Source organism: Labeo rohita, unplaced genomic scaffold, assembly GCF_022985175.1.
Source record: "Labeo rohita strain BAU-BD-2019 unplaced genomic scaffold, IGBB_LRoh.1.0 scaffold_369, whole genome shotgun sequence".
Classification (NCBI taxonomy): domain Eukaryota; kingdom Metazoa; phylum Chordata; class Actinopteri; order Cypriniformes; family Cyprinidae; genus Labeo; species Labeo rohita.
The window spans coordinates 45680-60392 of NW_026129287.1; the positions used below are offsets into that span (position 1 = coordinate 45680).

A 14713-nucleotide genomic window follows, 5' to 3' on the forward strand; every position below is an offset into this window, starting at 1 on the left:
CAGAAGAAGAACTAGAAGTAGGAATTTCAGAGACTAATGTCTTTTAAATCAGATTATTCACACATCAATCTCAGTTTTTAAACCAAGCAAACATATCTTTGTCCAGCTCTCGAGCAGCTCTCAGCAGTGCGTAGGATATGCACTTACCTTTGCCTTTAATGGTTTTTCTCCACAGATTCTGCGGATATATACACGCTATACACTGGATCAAGACACCATGACATTTTCAGATGGTCTGACATTGAACCGCACACAAATGCACAACACCAGCTTCAGTTCACTGACAGATCTTCTGTCATCCAGCTCCTGCCTCTAGAGATGGATGATGCAGAGACGGGGCTTTTCAGTGCCATTTGTCTGCTGTATGAAGGTACTGCAGCTTTTAAACCAAATCCAATGAGATACACTTCTGGCCATATTTATATGGTGATAGTTGTTTTAATAAATGATTTACTAATTTAATCATAAGCTGTTTTTGTGTTTTAATTTTCTATTTTATTTAGTAGGTTTATCAAAACGCGATTGGGCTAGTTTTGGGCTAGTTTTGAGTAGCAATTGGGCAGGTTTTGTTGTGAAAACCTGGCAACCCTGGTTAAAGTCGTCGGTGGCACAGCTGCGTTTTATATTGGAGCACTCCCTGATATTGCATATGCTCAGACAAACTATGAGAACATCAGATTAAATGGACCAATATAATGAACGCAAATATGTTTCATATTCAAGTCTGCTGAACCCTGCTGAACATGACATACAGCACAAACCCTGTATTGCTTTAAAAGTTGTTATGCAGTCAAACATACAAAAATGTTTCTTCTGGTCCCTGGATGATAAAAAAAAAAAAAAAAATGTTTTAATAAAGACTTCTGTTGTTTTGTGTTTTTGACCATGCTGTTTTTTTGTGATCTCTTGTGTTTTTCCCCACAAAACTGTTTTTTTTTTTTTTTTTTTTTTTTTTTACTGTTTAATGTTCTCAGGGTCTGACTATATCAACATGGTTTGTGTTCAAATGTCACACTCTGAAACATGAGATTTTTCAGATCACAGTATCTGTTTGTGTATTGCTATATTGAGCTACATTTTCCTTCAAAATTACAACCAAACTTAGTACAGTTATGACTGATTACGTTTTATAAATGCAGTGAATAAAGACATCGCTGTCAGCCGCTTCAGAGTTCCTGCTGACAGTGTGAATGCAAGGGGGAAATTGGTTCTCTAGAAACCACCAGTGTTGGGAAGGTTACTTTGGAAATGTAATAAGTTACAGATTACAAGTTACTTGATTTAAAATGTAATAAGTAGTGTAACTTTTCAATTACTTTATTAAAGTAATGTAACTTATTACTTTTAATTACGTTTTGATTACTTTTCTAAATTTCTAATATTTTCAACTGTTAATCATTTTGAAACACTTAAACCAGGCAGAGTTAACCTTACAGTAGCACTTAACACTGATTACTGTCAGACTTTCAAAATCCTTTATCACTTGAATTAAGATTACAATAAGTAAGTGATAATATACATCTTTATTTTATGATAACAACTGGCTGGATGTACATTATCCCACTTATTACTCAGCTGCTTGATAGATTATTTAGATGTTTCGTGTCAAAATAATTAGACACAAAACACTAATCTGAGTTGAAATATTTGAATGCAAAGCTTCCATGAAGAAATCAGTTGCTAGCAAACGGCAAGTTCAAACTAGACATTTTAGGGATACAGTGCAGTCATACCACTTTTCTTACACAACATTTCACCACATAAAAAAAATAAGTAGTAGTACTAGTTAAAATCCATTACAGTGTACAAAAAACATACAGTGTACGTTTGTATGAAACAATAGAGTGAGTCCACGATACCAGGATGACAGAATTAAGAAATTGTCTACATAATATTGAATTAAGCTTTAATATTTTATTAGCTAACCAAACGCAAAGCTTTCACCAAGAAATACTATCAAGCATATAGAACTGACTTAAGTTGCTCCGAATGAGTCTGAGTTATTAGCTTTTAGCAGTTGTTATCGGGGAATAACATTCCTTGGAATGTCATGACTGACCAATCAGAATCAAGCATTCCACAGAGCCATGTAATAATTTAATTTAAAGCACAGCCACCACAAATTCAGACTTTTTTTTTTTTTTTTTTTTTACTTATTTACTTATTTCTTTTATAGTTTTTTTGGGGGGGTGGGGGGGTGGGGGCTTTTTATGCCTTTTATTGTGATATGACAGTAGAGAGATGACAGGAAAGAGGGGAGCGGGATCGGCAAAAGGCCTCGAGACAGGAATCGAACTCGGGTCACCGTGAGTGCAGTTGCGCTATATGTCGGCACGCTAACCACCGACGCCACAAAATCATGAAATCATAACAAGAAATAGTTTAATAGCTATGATACTGGTTTTGAAACCAAATGTTTGCATAGTTATGACAGAAAACACTAGCATCTAACAATGCCTTGGAAAAAACAATTAATAAAAAAAATAAAAAATAAAAAATAAAGTTTATTCATAAACCCAAATAGGAAATAAAACAGTTATTGAATAAGCATGTGTCCTATTCTGTGTCTGTAAGTCCTGAAACATTGGTGTCTTATTTAGAGCAGTCAATGCAATTTATAACAGAAGCCAATTAAATCTGTAAGTGGGGGTGGGTGTGTGAAAAAAAATGAGATGTAATCCCCTTTGTAATCACTGGCATTTTTCGAAATTAACTATAATTTAATTACACATTTTTTTCTCAGTGACTGTAACTAATTACAATTACATTTATTTTGTAATTAAATTACGTAATTCTGTTACATGTAACTAGTTACTCCCCAACTCTGGAAACCACCATGCTGGCTAGTTCCTAGAACTGAGTTCTTAGAACTACAGTACGTAGTGTGAAAGTACAGTAGACACAAAGTATCTGGTTTGGCTCAGCTACTAAATCAGACACCAGAAGATTACAGAGAATGGTTCGGACTGCCGAGAGGGTTATTGGTGCTCCCCTGCCCACCCTTCAAGAACTGTATACATCCATAGTGAGGAAAAGGGCTCAGAAAATCACTTCGGATCCCTCACATCCAAGTCATCCCTTTTTTGAACTTTTGCCATCTGGTCGGCGCTACAGAGCCCCAAATACCAGGACAGCCAGGCACAAGAACAGTTTCTTCCTCCAGGCAATCTACCTTATGACTGTCACGGGTAGTCGTGTGCGTGGAATGAACAGGAGGAGAGCGGAGATCCAATGCGTAAGGATTTATTAAACAATCCAAAATGTACATAAACAACGGAAAACAGCAGGGAACAGCAACCACGACATAAAAGAACTGCGTAACAATACAATCACCGACAAGATACCAAGGGGACAACCAACCTTACATACACAGACAAACCAATCAAAACAAGACAGGTGCGAATGATAGAACAATGACATGACTAACAAGAACAGGAACAGGAAGACCAAATATGGGCAAACACCGGGAAAACACATACAAACAGTCCAAATGGCACACACAGGTCTGACAATGACAGGTTAAATGTAACCCCCATTGTGCAATAAAAATATGTGCAATAGCCTACATCCTAGTACATCCCGGCATCTCATTCTATTCTATTCCTTTTCTGTCATCTGTAGCCCAACTGTATATACAATTTATTTTATTTTTTAATTTATATTTCAATTTCTGTCTATTTATATTTACACATGTTTATTCTTTATTCTCATCTTATTTTTATTGTCTGTGTGGTGTTCTTGTCTCTGTGCACTGGGAGCCTGTGACACACACAACAACAAAAAAAAAAAACCTTGTATGCGCAAGCATACTTGGCAATAAAGCGCTTTCTGATTATGATTCTTATTCTGAAAGCACCTTTTGTTATACATGAACATAAGGTGGAAAAGTTTCAGTGGCTTTGCAGGCTGATTAAAAATGGGGGGAAACATGACAGTGATTTGCTGCCATGCATGAAAAAGTGGCCACATAACACATCTTGGTTAACCAAAAATGTCTTCCCATGATGTTAAACTTTATTTCAGTGTGCAGAATGCTGAAAGGGTAAACTAAAACCAAGTGCTGCATGTTTAGTACAGGAGGGTAGCAGGTATTTTTCAGAGCTTTTAGTAGTCACTTCCTGAGGTTCATTTCTAAAATTAGTCATAAAACTTCCTGTTATCATTTAGAAAGAACATTATCTGAGCAATGTAATGTCAATATAGAAGCACCACTGAAACCGTATGAGCATAACTTAATACTAAGCCATTAATTTTTACAAGCTGAAGTGTTGAGACTGAGAGAGGCATAGTGAAATACATAAATGATTTATATAATTTTCTTATTGATAAGGAGAAAAAAAAGCTTCACATCTGCATGTTTCATCTGTGCTTGTACAAAATGACACTTCCTCAAAACTTTCTCACAGCTTTATCCATGTTCACCTCTTCTTCAGAAAGAGCTATTCCGAGAATCAATACCATAAATTCAATATGATTTCAAATTGAATGCAAAAACTAAACTCCATGTTTGAGTACTAACCTATATATATATATATATATATATATATATATATATATATATACATGTTTGTGTATGTGTGCAGTAGTCCTTTTTTTACAGATTAAATAATGACAACATTTTGTATAAGCCATTAGTTTTATCTTAGTTTTCACTTTTTCCATCAGTGAAGAAACATGCATTTTACCACAATAATAATGTATGATGCGACTTGACCTATCAACAAGCCCCTCCCCTCAAACACAGATGAGCCAATGGCAGTCAAGTATCAGTTGCATTAGGTTTCAGTGCCATGGAGAAACATTAGATGATTGCATCGGTTTGATTATGTTCATTCTACAAAAACGGAAAAAAAACTATGTGCCTGTGGTACTTGGATATTTTATATTTTATTACATTTCCTAAACCCAAACAAAACAGAGCAAAATGTCCCTAAGCATTCAACCCCAATCACAATGAAGACAAAAAAGTTCATTTTCTGGTTGACATACACTCATTAAGTTACAATTTTCATCTGCTCAAGCATAATGTTAATGTCATTCTGTGCTTCAGCAAGGTATCTCTGGCTAAACCTTTAGCTAAAACGGTAATGTTAGTGAGTGCATGCTAATGTACAAACCTAAATAGTGAACTGTTCTCACATCATGTACAGTGTAGGTCAAAAACACATAAGTGAAGGTCTACATTTTAGTTTCTCTCCATAATAAAATGGTCAAATGTACATGAATTTAATTGTACCCTGCAATACATAAACAGGGTAGATCCTGCATGTTGTCATTCGCGATCATGACGACTGACTGTAATATGAGACCTCTCCCACTTATTTATTATTAAATATATTATATATACCTCCATGGAGGTATACTTAATTCCACTTGAATGGTGGCCCTTCTGTGTTCAAAATTGTGCAAAAACATTTTCACACTGACAGCTGTCATTGTAAGACAGTGAACAATGTGTGCTTGTCTGAGGGAGCAACAGTAACTAGGGGGGGGGCGGGGCATACAGTTAGGTCAATTAGAGGAACAGTGCCCAACCGTGATCCCTTTCTGAAGACTTCTCCAGCACACATGCCTGTTATTTTCATGCAATCCATAGAATTCATGAACATCTAGATTAGCTGGTTTGATTAGAGTTGGAGCTAAACTGCAGGATGGGAGTCCTCCAGGAGCAGGGTCGGCTACACCAGAACCAGACAATTGCTTAACCTCCAGAAAAAAAAAAAAAAAAAGCGAGGCTAAAAAATGTAAATGTTAAACATCTGTGGACACTTGTTTTATCCAAATGCTAAAACTATTTGTGGGAGGTGTTATGTAGGGGCAATAAACTGATGGACAGGTCAGTTCCTAACATACACATAGTTTATGTTTTAGTTCTCACCAAAGCATCATCAGCTCTTTTCACAAATCAGGAAGTAACCTCATTTTGAAACGACGCAAGCATCACGATGCCAAGACCTTCTCTTCTCACCTTAATATTGGGTAAATTCAATTTTCAATTCTTGAACTTTCTATTGTTCATAACACATGGAGATTAAATATGAAAATATAATGATAATGTCTTCCTTTATTACTGAACATTGCAATGTTAATATCACAGTAACATTTCATCCTTAAAACAGTTTAGTTAAAGATCATGAACAGAATAAGTTGGTTGGTTGTTGGTTTTTTATTGTCGTGCCAAAGTTTTTACACTTTTTTCCCCCCCCTGAAACTGAACTAAAACTATTTGCTAATACCAGAAAGTAACTTAAACTGATACACATAGATTCATCCGTATGTTTGGGTTGGCATGATCAATGGCATGGAGATTCAGTCAATTGTTTTGACTGCTCTACACAACTTTTAGCTGCTTCATGAAAATGAGCTGTTCAGTAAACTAAAATTATTTTAAACACTTCTAACAATAATAGATTGCTATAACGTCATACTCCGAATTCATATTATATATATATATATATATAAACAAACAAACAAACAAACAAAAAACTCCATTATGATACAACTCACATCTTACAACATGAGAATGTTTATAGGCTTATGATGATGTTGTTAACACATGGTTTAGTGCCTATAAACATTCTCATGCTCATCTAGATACCAGAGTTTTGGAGGAAGAGCTATAACAGAACTACAGCTGACCACAGAACCACAGCTCATTCCCATCACAGTTACAGTGCTGGCCTTTCACAACATCACAGCCCAGGACTGAATCTCCCTCGTAAGTTTCTAGGCTTATGATGCTGATTCAGTCTCACTGCCTATCTATAGATTCCATTCCAACAAAATCATCAGTAGCTGATCACAGTTTTTTTGGTTAGTAAAAAGTATGGAGAAAAAAAAAAAAAAAAAATTCTTACACGTGCAAATTAATGGGGACTTCTCTAGTGTGGAGTACTTCTCTAGTGTGCATCACAGAGAAGCAGTTAAAAACACAGCATTAAGAATATATCATCTGTAAATATGAACTGGTTTATCTGTGTAATATCAGATATTATTGGGTCTTGTGGATGATATAAACATCTTTTATGTAAAATGGCTTATTCAAGGCAGTGCTAGGCTACATTAGTACTCATTAACATGAGATCTGTTTAGACAACATTGACCAAAGGATAGGATGCAATTTTCAGATGATATTGTCTTTTTCTCTGTCCTATTTATGAAAGAAGTTATTTGGTAAATTATATCTAAATGTAGGTTTACAGTATGTTTCAATATCCATGTATTTTTTTTAATCTTAACAGCCAGTGCTCTGACTTCTGTAACTGGTAAGTAACAGGCTGTTAGTCACCCATTTTTAAAACACTGATTTTTTTTTTTTTTTCTAGCTGCATTGTGACATAACCAGTCACTGTTTTGGCTAGTCTGCTAGTTTACTTGTGAGATGTGAGTTATATCATAATAGAGTTATTTTGTTTTTAGGACAATACAGTATCAGACTGGTGAATGGTAATAATGACTGCTCTGGAAGAGTTGAGATCCTTTATAATGGCACATGGGGGACAGTGTGTGATGACGACTGGGACATAAATGATGCTGCTGTGGTGTGCAGACAGTTGGGATGTGGAAGAGCTGTGAGTGCAAATGGCAGTGCTCATTTTGGTCAGGGAAGTGGTCAGATCTGGTTGGATGATGTGGGATGTTCAGGAAGTGAATCATCACTCACACAGTGCTCACATCCTTCATTTGGAACACATAACTGTGGTCATCATGAAGATGCAGGTGTCGTCTGCTTAGGTAAAAGCGCATATGTTTTCAAATGATGCTTTTGCTGTTTTTACCTTAATTCCTTACGTAGAATTCTGCTAGATATATATATATATATATTTTACTAATAATTTATTTGAAATGAGTGCTAAGTGTTTTGAAAAGTACTGCTTGCTTGTAATAAAAATAGCACTAAAGCAATTAGTATAATAAATGCTATGAATGATTGGTGCTTTGCTTCCAACAATGTCAGTCATATACAAAATACAGCATACTTTCATTTTCAAGGCAAACTACAAGACATAAGGTTGGTCAATGGTTCTGACTCATGCTGTGGAAGAGTGGAGGTCCGTTATAATGGCCAGTGGGGAACCGTGTGTGATGATAACTGGGACATGAATGATGCTGCTGTGGTGTGCAGACAGTTACAGTGTGGATCAGCCATCAGTGCACCTCATAGTGCCGCCTTTGGTCAAGGCAGTGGATCGATCTGGCTGGATGACGTTGAATGCTCAGGAAGTGAAGGAACCCTCACACAATGTTCACACCATGGATTAGGAAAACATTACTGTAATCATGGTAAAGATGCTGGTGTTGTTTGTTCAGGTAAGTCAAATCTTTAGCATCTTGACATGTTAGTTTGGAGGAAATGTAAGTAAAATTAAGTAAGTAAAAGTAAGCTTTATGAATATCATGCTTATATTACAATATGTCTTAATAAACTATTTAAAATAAACACATATTTATTTTGCAGGTGAGCTGCAGATGCCAACCTTTTCCCTGACCTCCACACATGCAGTTGTTTCTCGTGGAGAAAATATCCAGTTCAGATGCACAACACCTAAACCAAGATGTAATGTTAATGCTGAATTCCAGCTCCTCACAAATGGTTCATCTGTATCCTCCCAGACACATGTATCTAGTGTGACTTTCAGTTTTGTTAATGTAAATGTCTCACATCAGGGAAGCTACAGCTGTCAATACTCCTATCAAAACAACACTATCAAGTCACCCTTGAGTAACACTGTTATCATCACTGTGGGTGAGTGAGTTTGGTCTTGTCTCATTGGCTACATTTTAAATTGCATGCATTAGAAATGTACAAGTAAACTTGAGTCTATCTCCTCTCCTGCTCTTCTGGATACCTGACTTCACCGCCACGGTTAAAATGCTGAGCGTGCCTCTTCCCTGGTCTCTTCCCCATGCATGCACGCTGGTGTCCTCAGGGGTCCAGGAAGGAAGCGTTGAGGGAATCGAGCACCATCAGAAGCAAAGAGCTGCCGGAGCCGTGGTCCGGATGAGTACCGCACCCGTTAGACGGCTGATGGGCGAGGATGCCGGGCCGTTGAATCCCCCAGAAGTGCCATGGACCTCCCTAAGAGGACAATTTTGGTTATTTTATGTTTAAATAAGCTCCAATACATCCAGAACTCTGCAGCTAGGGTCCTCACTCTTTCAAAGAAATCCTCTCACATTACTCCCCATCCTACACAGACTTCATTGGCTACCCGTTTGTTTTCGGATTCAATATAAGATTCTCCTCATCATCTTCAAAACACTTTATGGTCTTGCCCCACCATATATTTCTGATCTCATTCATACTAATCCCCGGTTCGCACCCTACGCTCTTCAGACATTGGTCTACTGTTAATTCCTTGTTACAGGTTAGCATCGTTCGGCTGATGAGCGTTTAGTATCTCTGCCCCTGAACTCTGGAATTCTATTCCCAAACACATTTGTGATCTCTCCTCATTACAGGATTTCAAAACCCACCTTAAAACATATCTTTTCTCTTCTTGTTTTTCTGATCTCTGACTACATGCTTTGATTTTTGCAATAGATTTCATGTTTATCTGTATTCTGTTTTTTTGTCTCCTGTTATGTGTAACTGTTTTGATATTGTAAAGTGACCTTGAGTTTGCAGAAAGGCGCTATATAAAAATGAACTTATTAATCAATGCACCACAAAAATGAGTGTACGTCCGATGTAACAGTTTACGGATACCATAGGAATAAATGAGAAGTGCCGTAAGCTGAATCCCACCTGTCCCAAAAAGTCAGTGACTTTTCTTAGGAAACAGCATTTTTTTCGTGGTAAACTCTAAAAAAAAAAAGGTGTGTCATGTACCTGGATGATAAGAGCAATGTTTAATAAAGACTTATGTTTTGTGTGTTTCTGACCATGCTGGGTTTTTATTTGTGATCTTTTTTCTTTTCAGATGTGAGTTATTAAGCTGGGGTTTTCTTGTTTCTTTGAGTATTTAAAATATTCTCAGGGCCTGACCATATTAATATAATTTGTGAGTTTAGATGTCACAGTCTGAAATGGAGTTGTTATTTTTTATTTTTTATTTTTTTCAAATTACAATATACTATGTATCTGTTCTATACTGAGCTGAATTTTCCTGCAAATTTACAACCATATACAGTAATGACTAATATTAGGATAGACTGATATTATTTGTAGCTTTATTGCAATCACTTTTTAAAATTAAATTTAGATTAAATAAATGCATAAAATAAGAAATGAAGAAGTAATGAAGAGCACTGCCTCTGATTAATAATATACAGTGCATGACGCAGTGGGAGATTAAAATTTAAGAACAACCTATAATTTCCTAAATTTCAAGATCACTGCTTAAGTTATCCTAATAGAAGTAGAAGGACCATTTTAAGCAAATTTCATAAATTAATTGTATTCTGAAGCACAGTATAAATAACTTAAATGAGATATTTGAAAAAGAACTCTGATCAAAATACCTCCATATTATTGGTTTTAATGTGGCACCTGGTGCTAATTTCCTTAATTATATGACCAACCCTATTTAACTGGCAGCATTCCATCAATTTTCACTAAGATGGCAGGCCACTCTAAGGTGACTGTAACCCTGTGACAGGAAGGCCAAAAGGATAACACTTTCAGCCACTGCCTGAAAAGTTATTTCAAAGTTATTTCAAAAGGTAATTCCAAATCTGTGATTTCTCGCTTATGCAGGTTTACAATGACACTAATTTATTGAAGTCCCCCAAAAAGGCTGGTTGTCCATTTAAGACAAATGCACATGAAGACAGAATAATGCAGAGATTCCAATGGGGAATGGGTTCAACACTGCAGCTAGCTGCAGCTAGAATTGCTTGCCAGTTCAGTGCTGAACAATGTAAGGATCTATCTCAGCATGTTTAAGAGAAGTCGGACTTAAAGCGCACTCTGTAGTGACCAAACCTCTCATGAGAAGAAAGAATCAAAATCAGAAGAAAGAATCAAAAATGCTAAGCTCAACTTTGCTGAGGAGCATACTGTGTGGACAGAGGAGAACTGCTCCAAAGTTCACTTTAGTGATGAGACCAAACATTTTGTTTGGCATCAAACTGAGAAAAGACTGAAGTCCAAGTAAATAATGAAGTCAGTGAAAGGTGGAGGAGGAAGTGTCATGGTTTGTGGGATGTTTTCTGCTACAGGAGTTGCTACATGGCAGAGTGAATGCAAATGTTTATCAGAACTTCCTTCAGCAACATGTGGTTCCTTCTCTGCAAGCATCTCCCAATCAGCCTGCAATTTTCATGCAAGACAATGCCCGGTCACACTGCAAATCAGGTAAAGCAGTTCCTCGAAGATAAGAACGTTAAAATAATAAAATAGCTGGGACACGAGTCCTGATCTAAACCCAACTGAAAATCTCTGGAAAATCCTTGGAGACAAAGTAATGGCTAAGAAACTCACTGCAGTTACAAAACTATGGAAGAGAGTGGAAGAAAAGCTGACAAAGATCACACCACAGCAGTGTGAGAAGCTGCTGTCCTGTGGCCGCAGATGTGCTGAAGTCATTCAAAGCAAGAGCCTCTACACATTCTACTCATTTCTGACAACTAGTACTCTCCAAAATTTTAGTTTTAATCTTCTTTTGTGCTACAGTGGTTACTGTTCTCTAATTTTGATTAATGCGTTTTCCACAAAAAAAACAAAAAAAAATATTTTGTTGAAATGCCTTGGATATTTTGTCAAACATGTTAGTAAAACAGTGGTATATCTACAGCTGATATTCAAATTTTGAGCGATGAAGATGAACAATATTTCAGACAAAATATATATAACTGTTCTTTAATTTTATCTCCACTATACACTAATTTGTGTGGTCATAATCTGGTACAAACACATTTGTGGAGTGATTGTTAATTTAATACATGAAAGTAAGGGAGAAAATGGCCGTAACAAGTCTTGGTTCACCAAAAAATGTCTCCCCATGATGACATCCTCTTGTTAAACAACACCTTCTTGCTCTCTGACACCCAAGGGTTGCTATCACCCACACTGTGGTTCAGCACTAAAGTTACTGTTACCTATTTTGGGAAGTAAAGAGCAGTACAAACGCTTTACTGGTAAATGTGACTACAACGCATCTTTCACTGCTCTAATGTGCACATAATAATATTGGCATGCTATGAATCTTGTTGCTCTGTGTCCTTGTCATTGCCTGGATGGGTCAGTGGATAACTGCTGTCTCCATGTGTACATATTAAAAAATAAATAAATAAATGAGGATCATTTCTAAAAAGAGTCAAAAACCTTCCTGTTATCATTTAAAAGAAACATCATCTGAGCAGTTTGATGTCAATATAGAAGCACCACTACAACCCTGTGAACATAAAGTAATACTGAGGCATTACTTCCTAAGCTGAATCCATTAACTTTCTACAGAAATTCCTTACTGAAGAGGCCATAAAATTAAAGAAAATCCAGATATACTTTTAATTTGAGAAGGATTTATACAATGTCCTTAAACTGTAATTTGGGTGCATGCAAATAGTCATGCTAAAACATATTAGAACAATGGTAGAGTCAGCTCTTCTCACCAAGCAGGAAGTAACCTCATTTTGAAACGACACAAGCATCACGATGCCAAGACCTTCTCTTCTCACTTTTATATTGGGTAAATTCAATTTTAAATTCTTGCACTTTTTATTGTTCATAACAGATGGAGATCAAAGATGAAAATATAACGATAATGACTTTCTATAGTACTGCACATCGCAATGTTGATATCACAGTAATATTTTATCCTTAAAACAGTTTAGATAAAGATTATGAACAGATCAAGTTGGTGAACTAAAACTTTTTTTTTAATACCAGAAAATAACTTATACACTACTAACTGATTTATCTGTATATGTTTGGGTTTACATGACTGATTTTGAAAAGACATTCCCCAGCAAGTTGACTGCTCTAAACAACTTTTAGTTGCTTCATGAAAATTAATTGTTCAGTAAACTAAAATGATTTAAAATAGTTCTAACAAAAGCATATTTCTATAACTTCTCACACCATTAGCAAGTCAATAGTGTCATACAGCTCAAGTCAGTTCAGTATTAATACAGTTCAACTGTTGTATGTTTGTGCGCAGTAACTTACTACACATAATACAATTTTTTAGAAAAGTTAAAATAGTTTTAAATTAAGTGTTTCCATTTGCAACATATGTGACATTTTGTATGTTGTGTGTGTGTTTTGTGGTTCTGAGTACAGAATTTTGAGAAATGGAGCCATAGTTTTAAAAACTGTCAATAGGGTCTGGCTGCAGACATGCAATTGCATTTTCAGACGTGCGCTCTCACATTTGCACTCTCAGATAACTGCACTTCCGGAAGTCTTTTTTAATTTTAATTTTATTTATTTATTTATTTTTATTTAAATCTCTCAACATTTTACAACAGTAGCCAGGTTGTTACTTAAGTGTTAATGGTTTTCTACAGGAAGAAAACGCTTAACCAGAGACTTTGCGCACTGCATTCATATTCTGCTGTTCTGTGGTCACAGATTTGCAGGTCTTGTCTTTATCTCCTACAGATGACTTGCAGGACCCTGTACGTTCTGCTATTAAATTAGTTTTAATCATTTAACCACCACAGCTTCTTGTCTCCACTGGCAACATGCACGATTTGTGTGGATTGCAAGTGACGTCGCAGGTAGCAAAGAGTGCAAGTGATGATTGCGAGTGATATTGTAATTAGGTTTCTTTTTTTCTTGTCTTCAACACCTGGCTACTGTTGTAAAATGTTGAGAGATTCAACTTAAAAAGACTGCAAGTGACGTCACACGGAGTGCAGACATCTGAGAGTGCAGGTCTGAAAATGCAAGTGCATGTCTGCAGCCAGACCCTTCTCAAAACTGTGTAATTTTTTTTTTTTTTTTTAACTGTAACACATGGTTCAATGCCTATAAACATTCTCGTGCTCGTCTAGACACCAGAGTTTTTACACTATAAGTTCAGAGAAAGAACTATGGCTGACCACAGAACCACAGCTCATTCCCCGCTCAGCTCATGGAACTGATTCAGTCTCGATGCCTATATAGACGCCATTCCACTGAAATCAGAAGCTGATATCAGTGTTTTTTTTTCTTTTGTTTTTTTTGTCAGTAAAAATTATGCAACAAAAAATTAGTTCCATCTGGAGATTATTACAGATTTTGTGCAGTGTATATCTGACGCGCAAGAACACACAGTATTAAGAATAAAGTGTAAATTTAGATATGTGACCCTGGACCACAAAACCAGTCTTAAGTTGCTGGGGTATATTTGTAGCAATTGCCAAAAATACATTGTATGGGTCAAAATTATAGATTTTTCTTTTATGCCAAAAATCATTAGGATATTAAGTAAAGATCATGTTCCATTAAGATATTTTGTGAATTTCCTACTGTAAATATATCAAAACTTAATTTTTGATTAGTAATATGCATTGCAAAGAACTTAATTTGGACAACTTTAAAGGCGATTTTCTCAATATTTTGATGTTTCTGCACCCTCAGATTCCATATACTGAAATGATTGTATCTCGGCCAAATATTGTTCTATCATAACAAACCAAACATCAATGGAAAGCTTATTTATTCAGCTTCCAGATGATGTATAAAGCTCAATTTTGAAAAATTGATACTTATGACTGGTTTTGAGGTCCAGGGTCACATATTACTGGGTCTTGTGGACTATATAAACATCTGTTATGTAAAAAA

General features: G+C 36.0%; 1 protein-coding gene across 1 annotated transcript; it reads left to right on the plus strand.

Annotated features, from left to right (window-relative positions):
• The first annotated feature begins 5945 nt into the window (after window positions 1–5945).
• On the plus strand, window positions 5946–9813 carry LOC127160507 (deleted in malignant brain tumors 1 protein-like). The gene is made up of 5 exons (XM_051103144.1): window positions 5946–5979; window positions 7242–7265; window positions 7420–7734; window positions 7993–8310; window positions 8668–9813. The coding sequence occupies exons 1-5, from the start codon at window positions 5946–5948 to the stop codon at window positions 8724–8726; spliced, it is 750 nt and encodes a 249-aa protein (XP_050959101.1). The 3' UTR covers window positions 8727–9813.
• Window positions 9814–14713: the final 4900 nt, after the last annotated feature.

What these genes read in the sequence shown, in the direction of transcription:
- LOC127160507 (XM_051103144.1), top strand. Translation starts at nt 5,946, where the DNA reads ATGCCAAGACCTTCTCTTCTCACCTTAATATTGG. An exon ending in TCTTCTCACCTTAATATTGG is followed by an intron (nt 5,980 to 7,241) that starts GTAAATTCAATT and finishes TAATCTTAACAG; the next exon opens with CCAGTGCTCTGACTTCTGTA. An exon ending in TGCTGGTGTTGTTTGTTCAG is followed by an intron (nt 8,311 to 8,667) that starts GTAAGTCAAATC and finishes GTCTCACATCAG; the next exon opens with GGAAGCTACAGCTGTCAATA.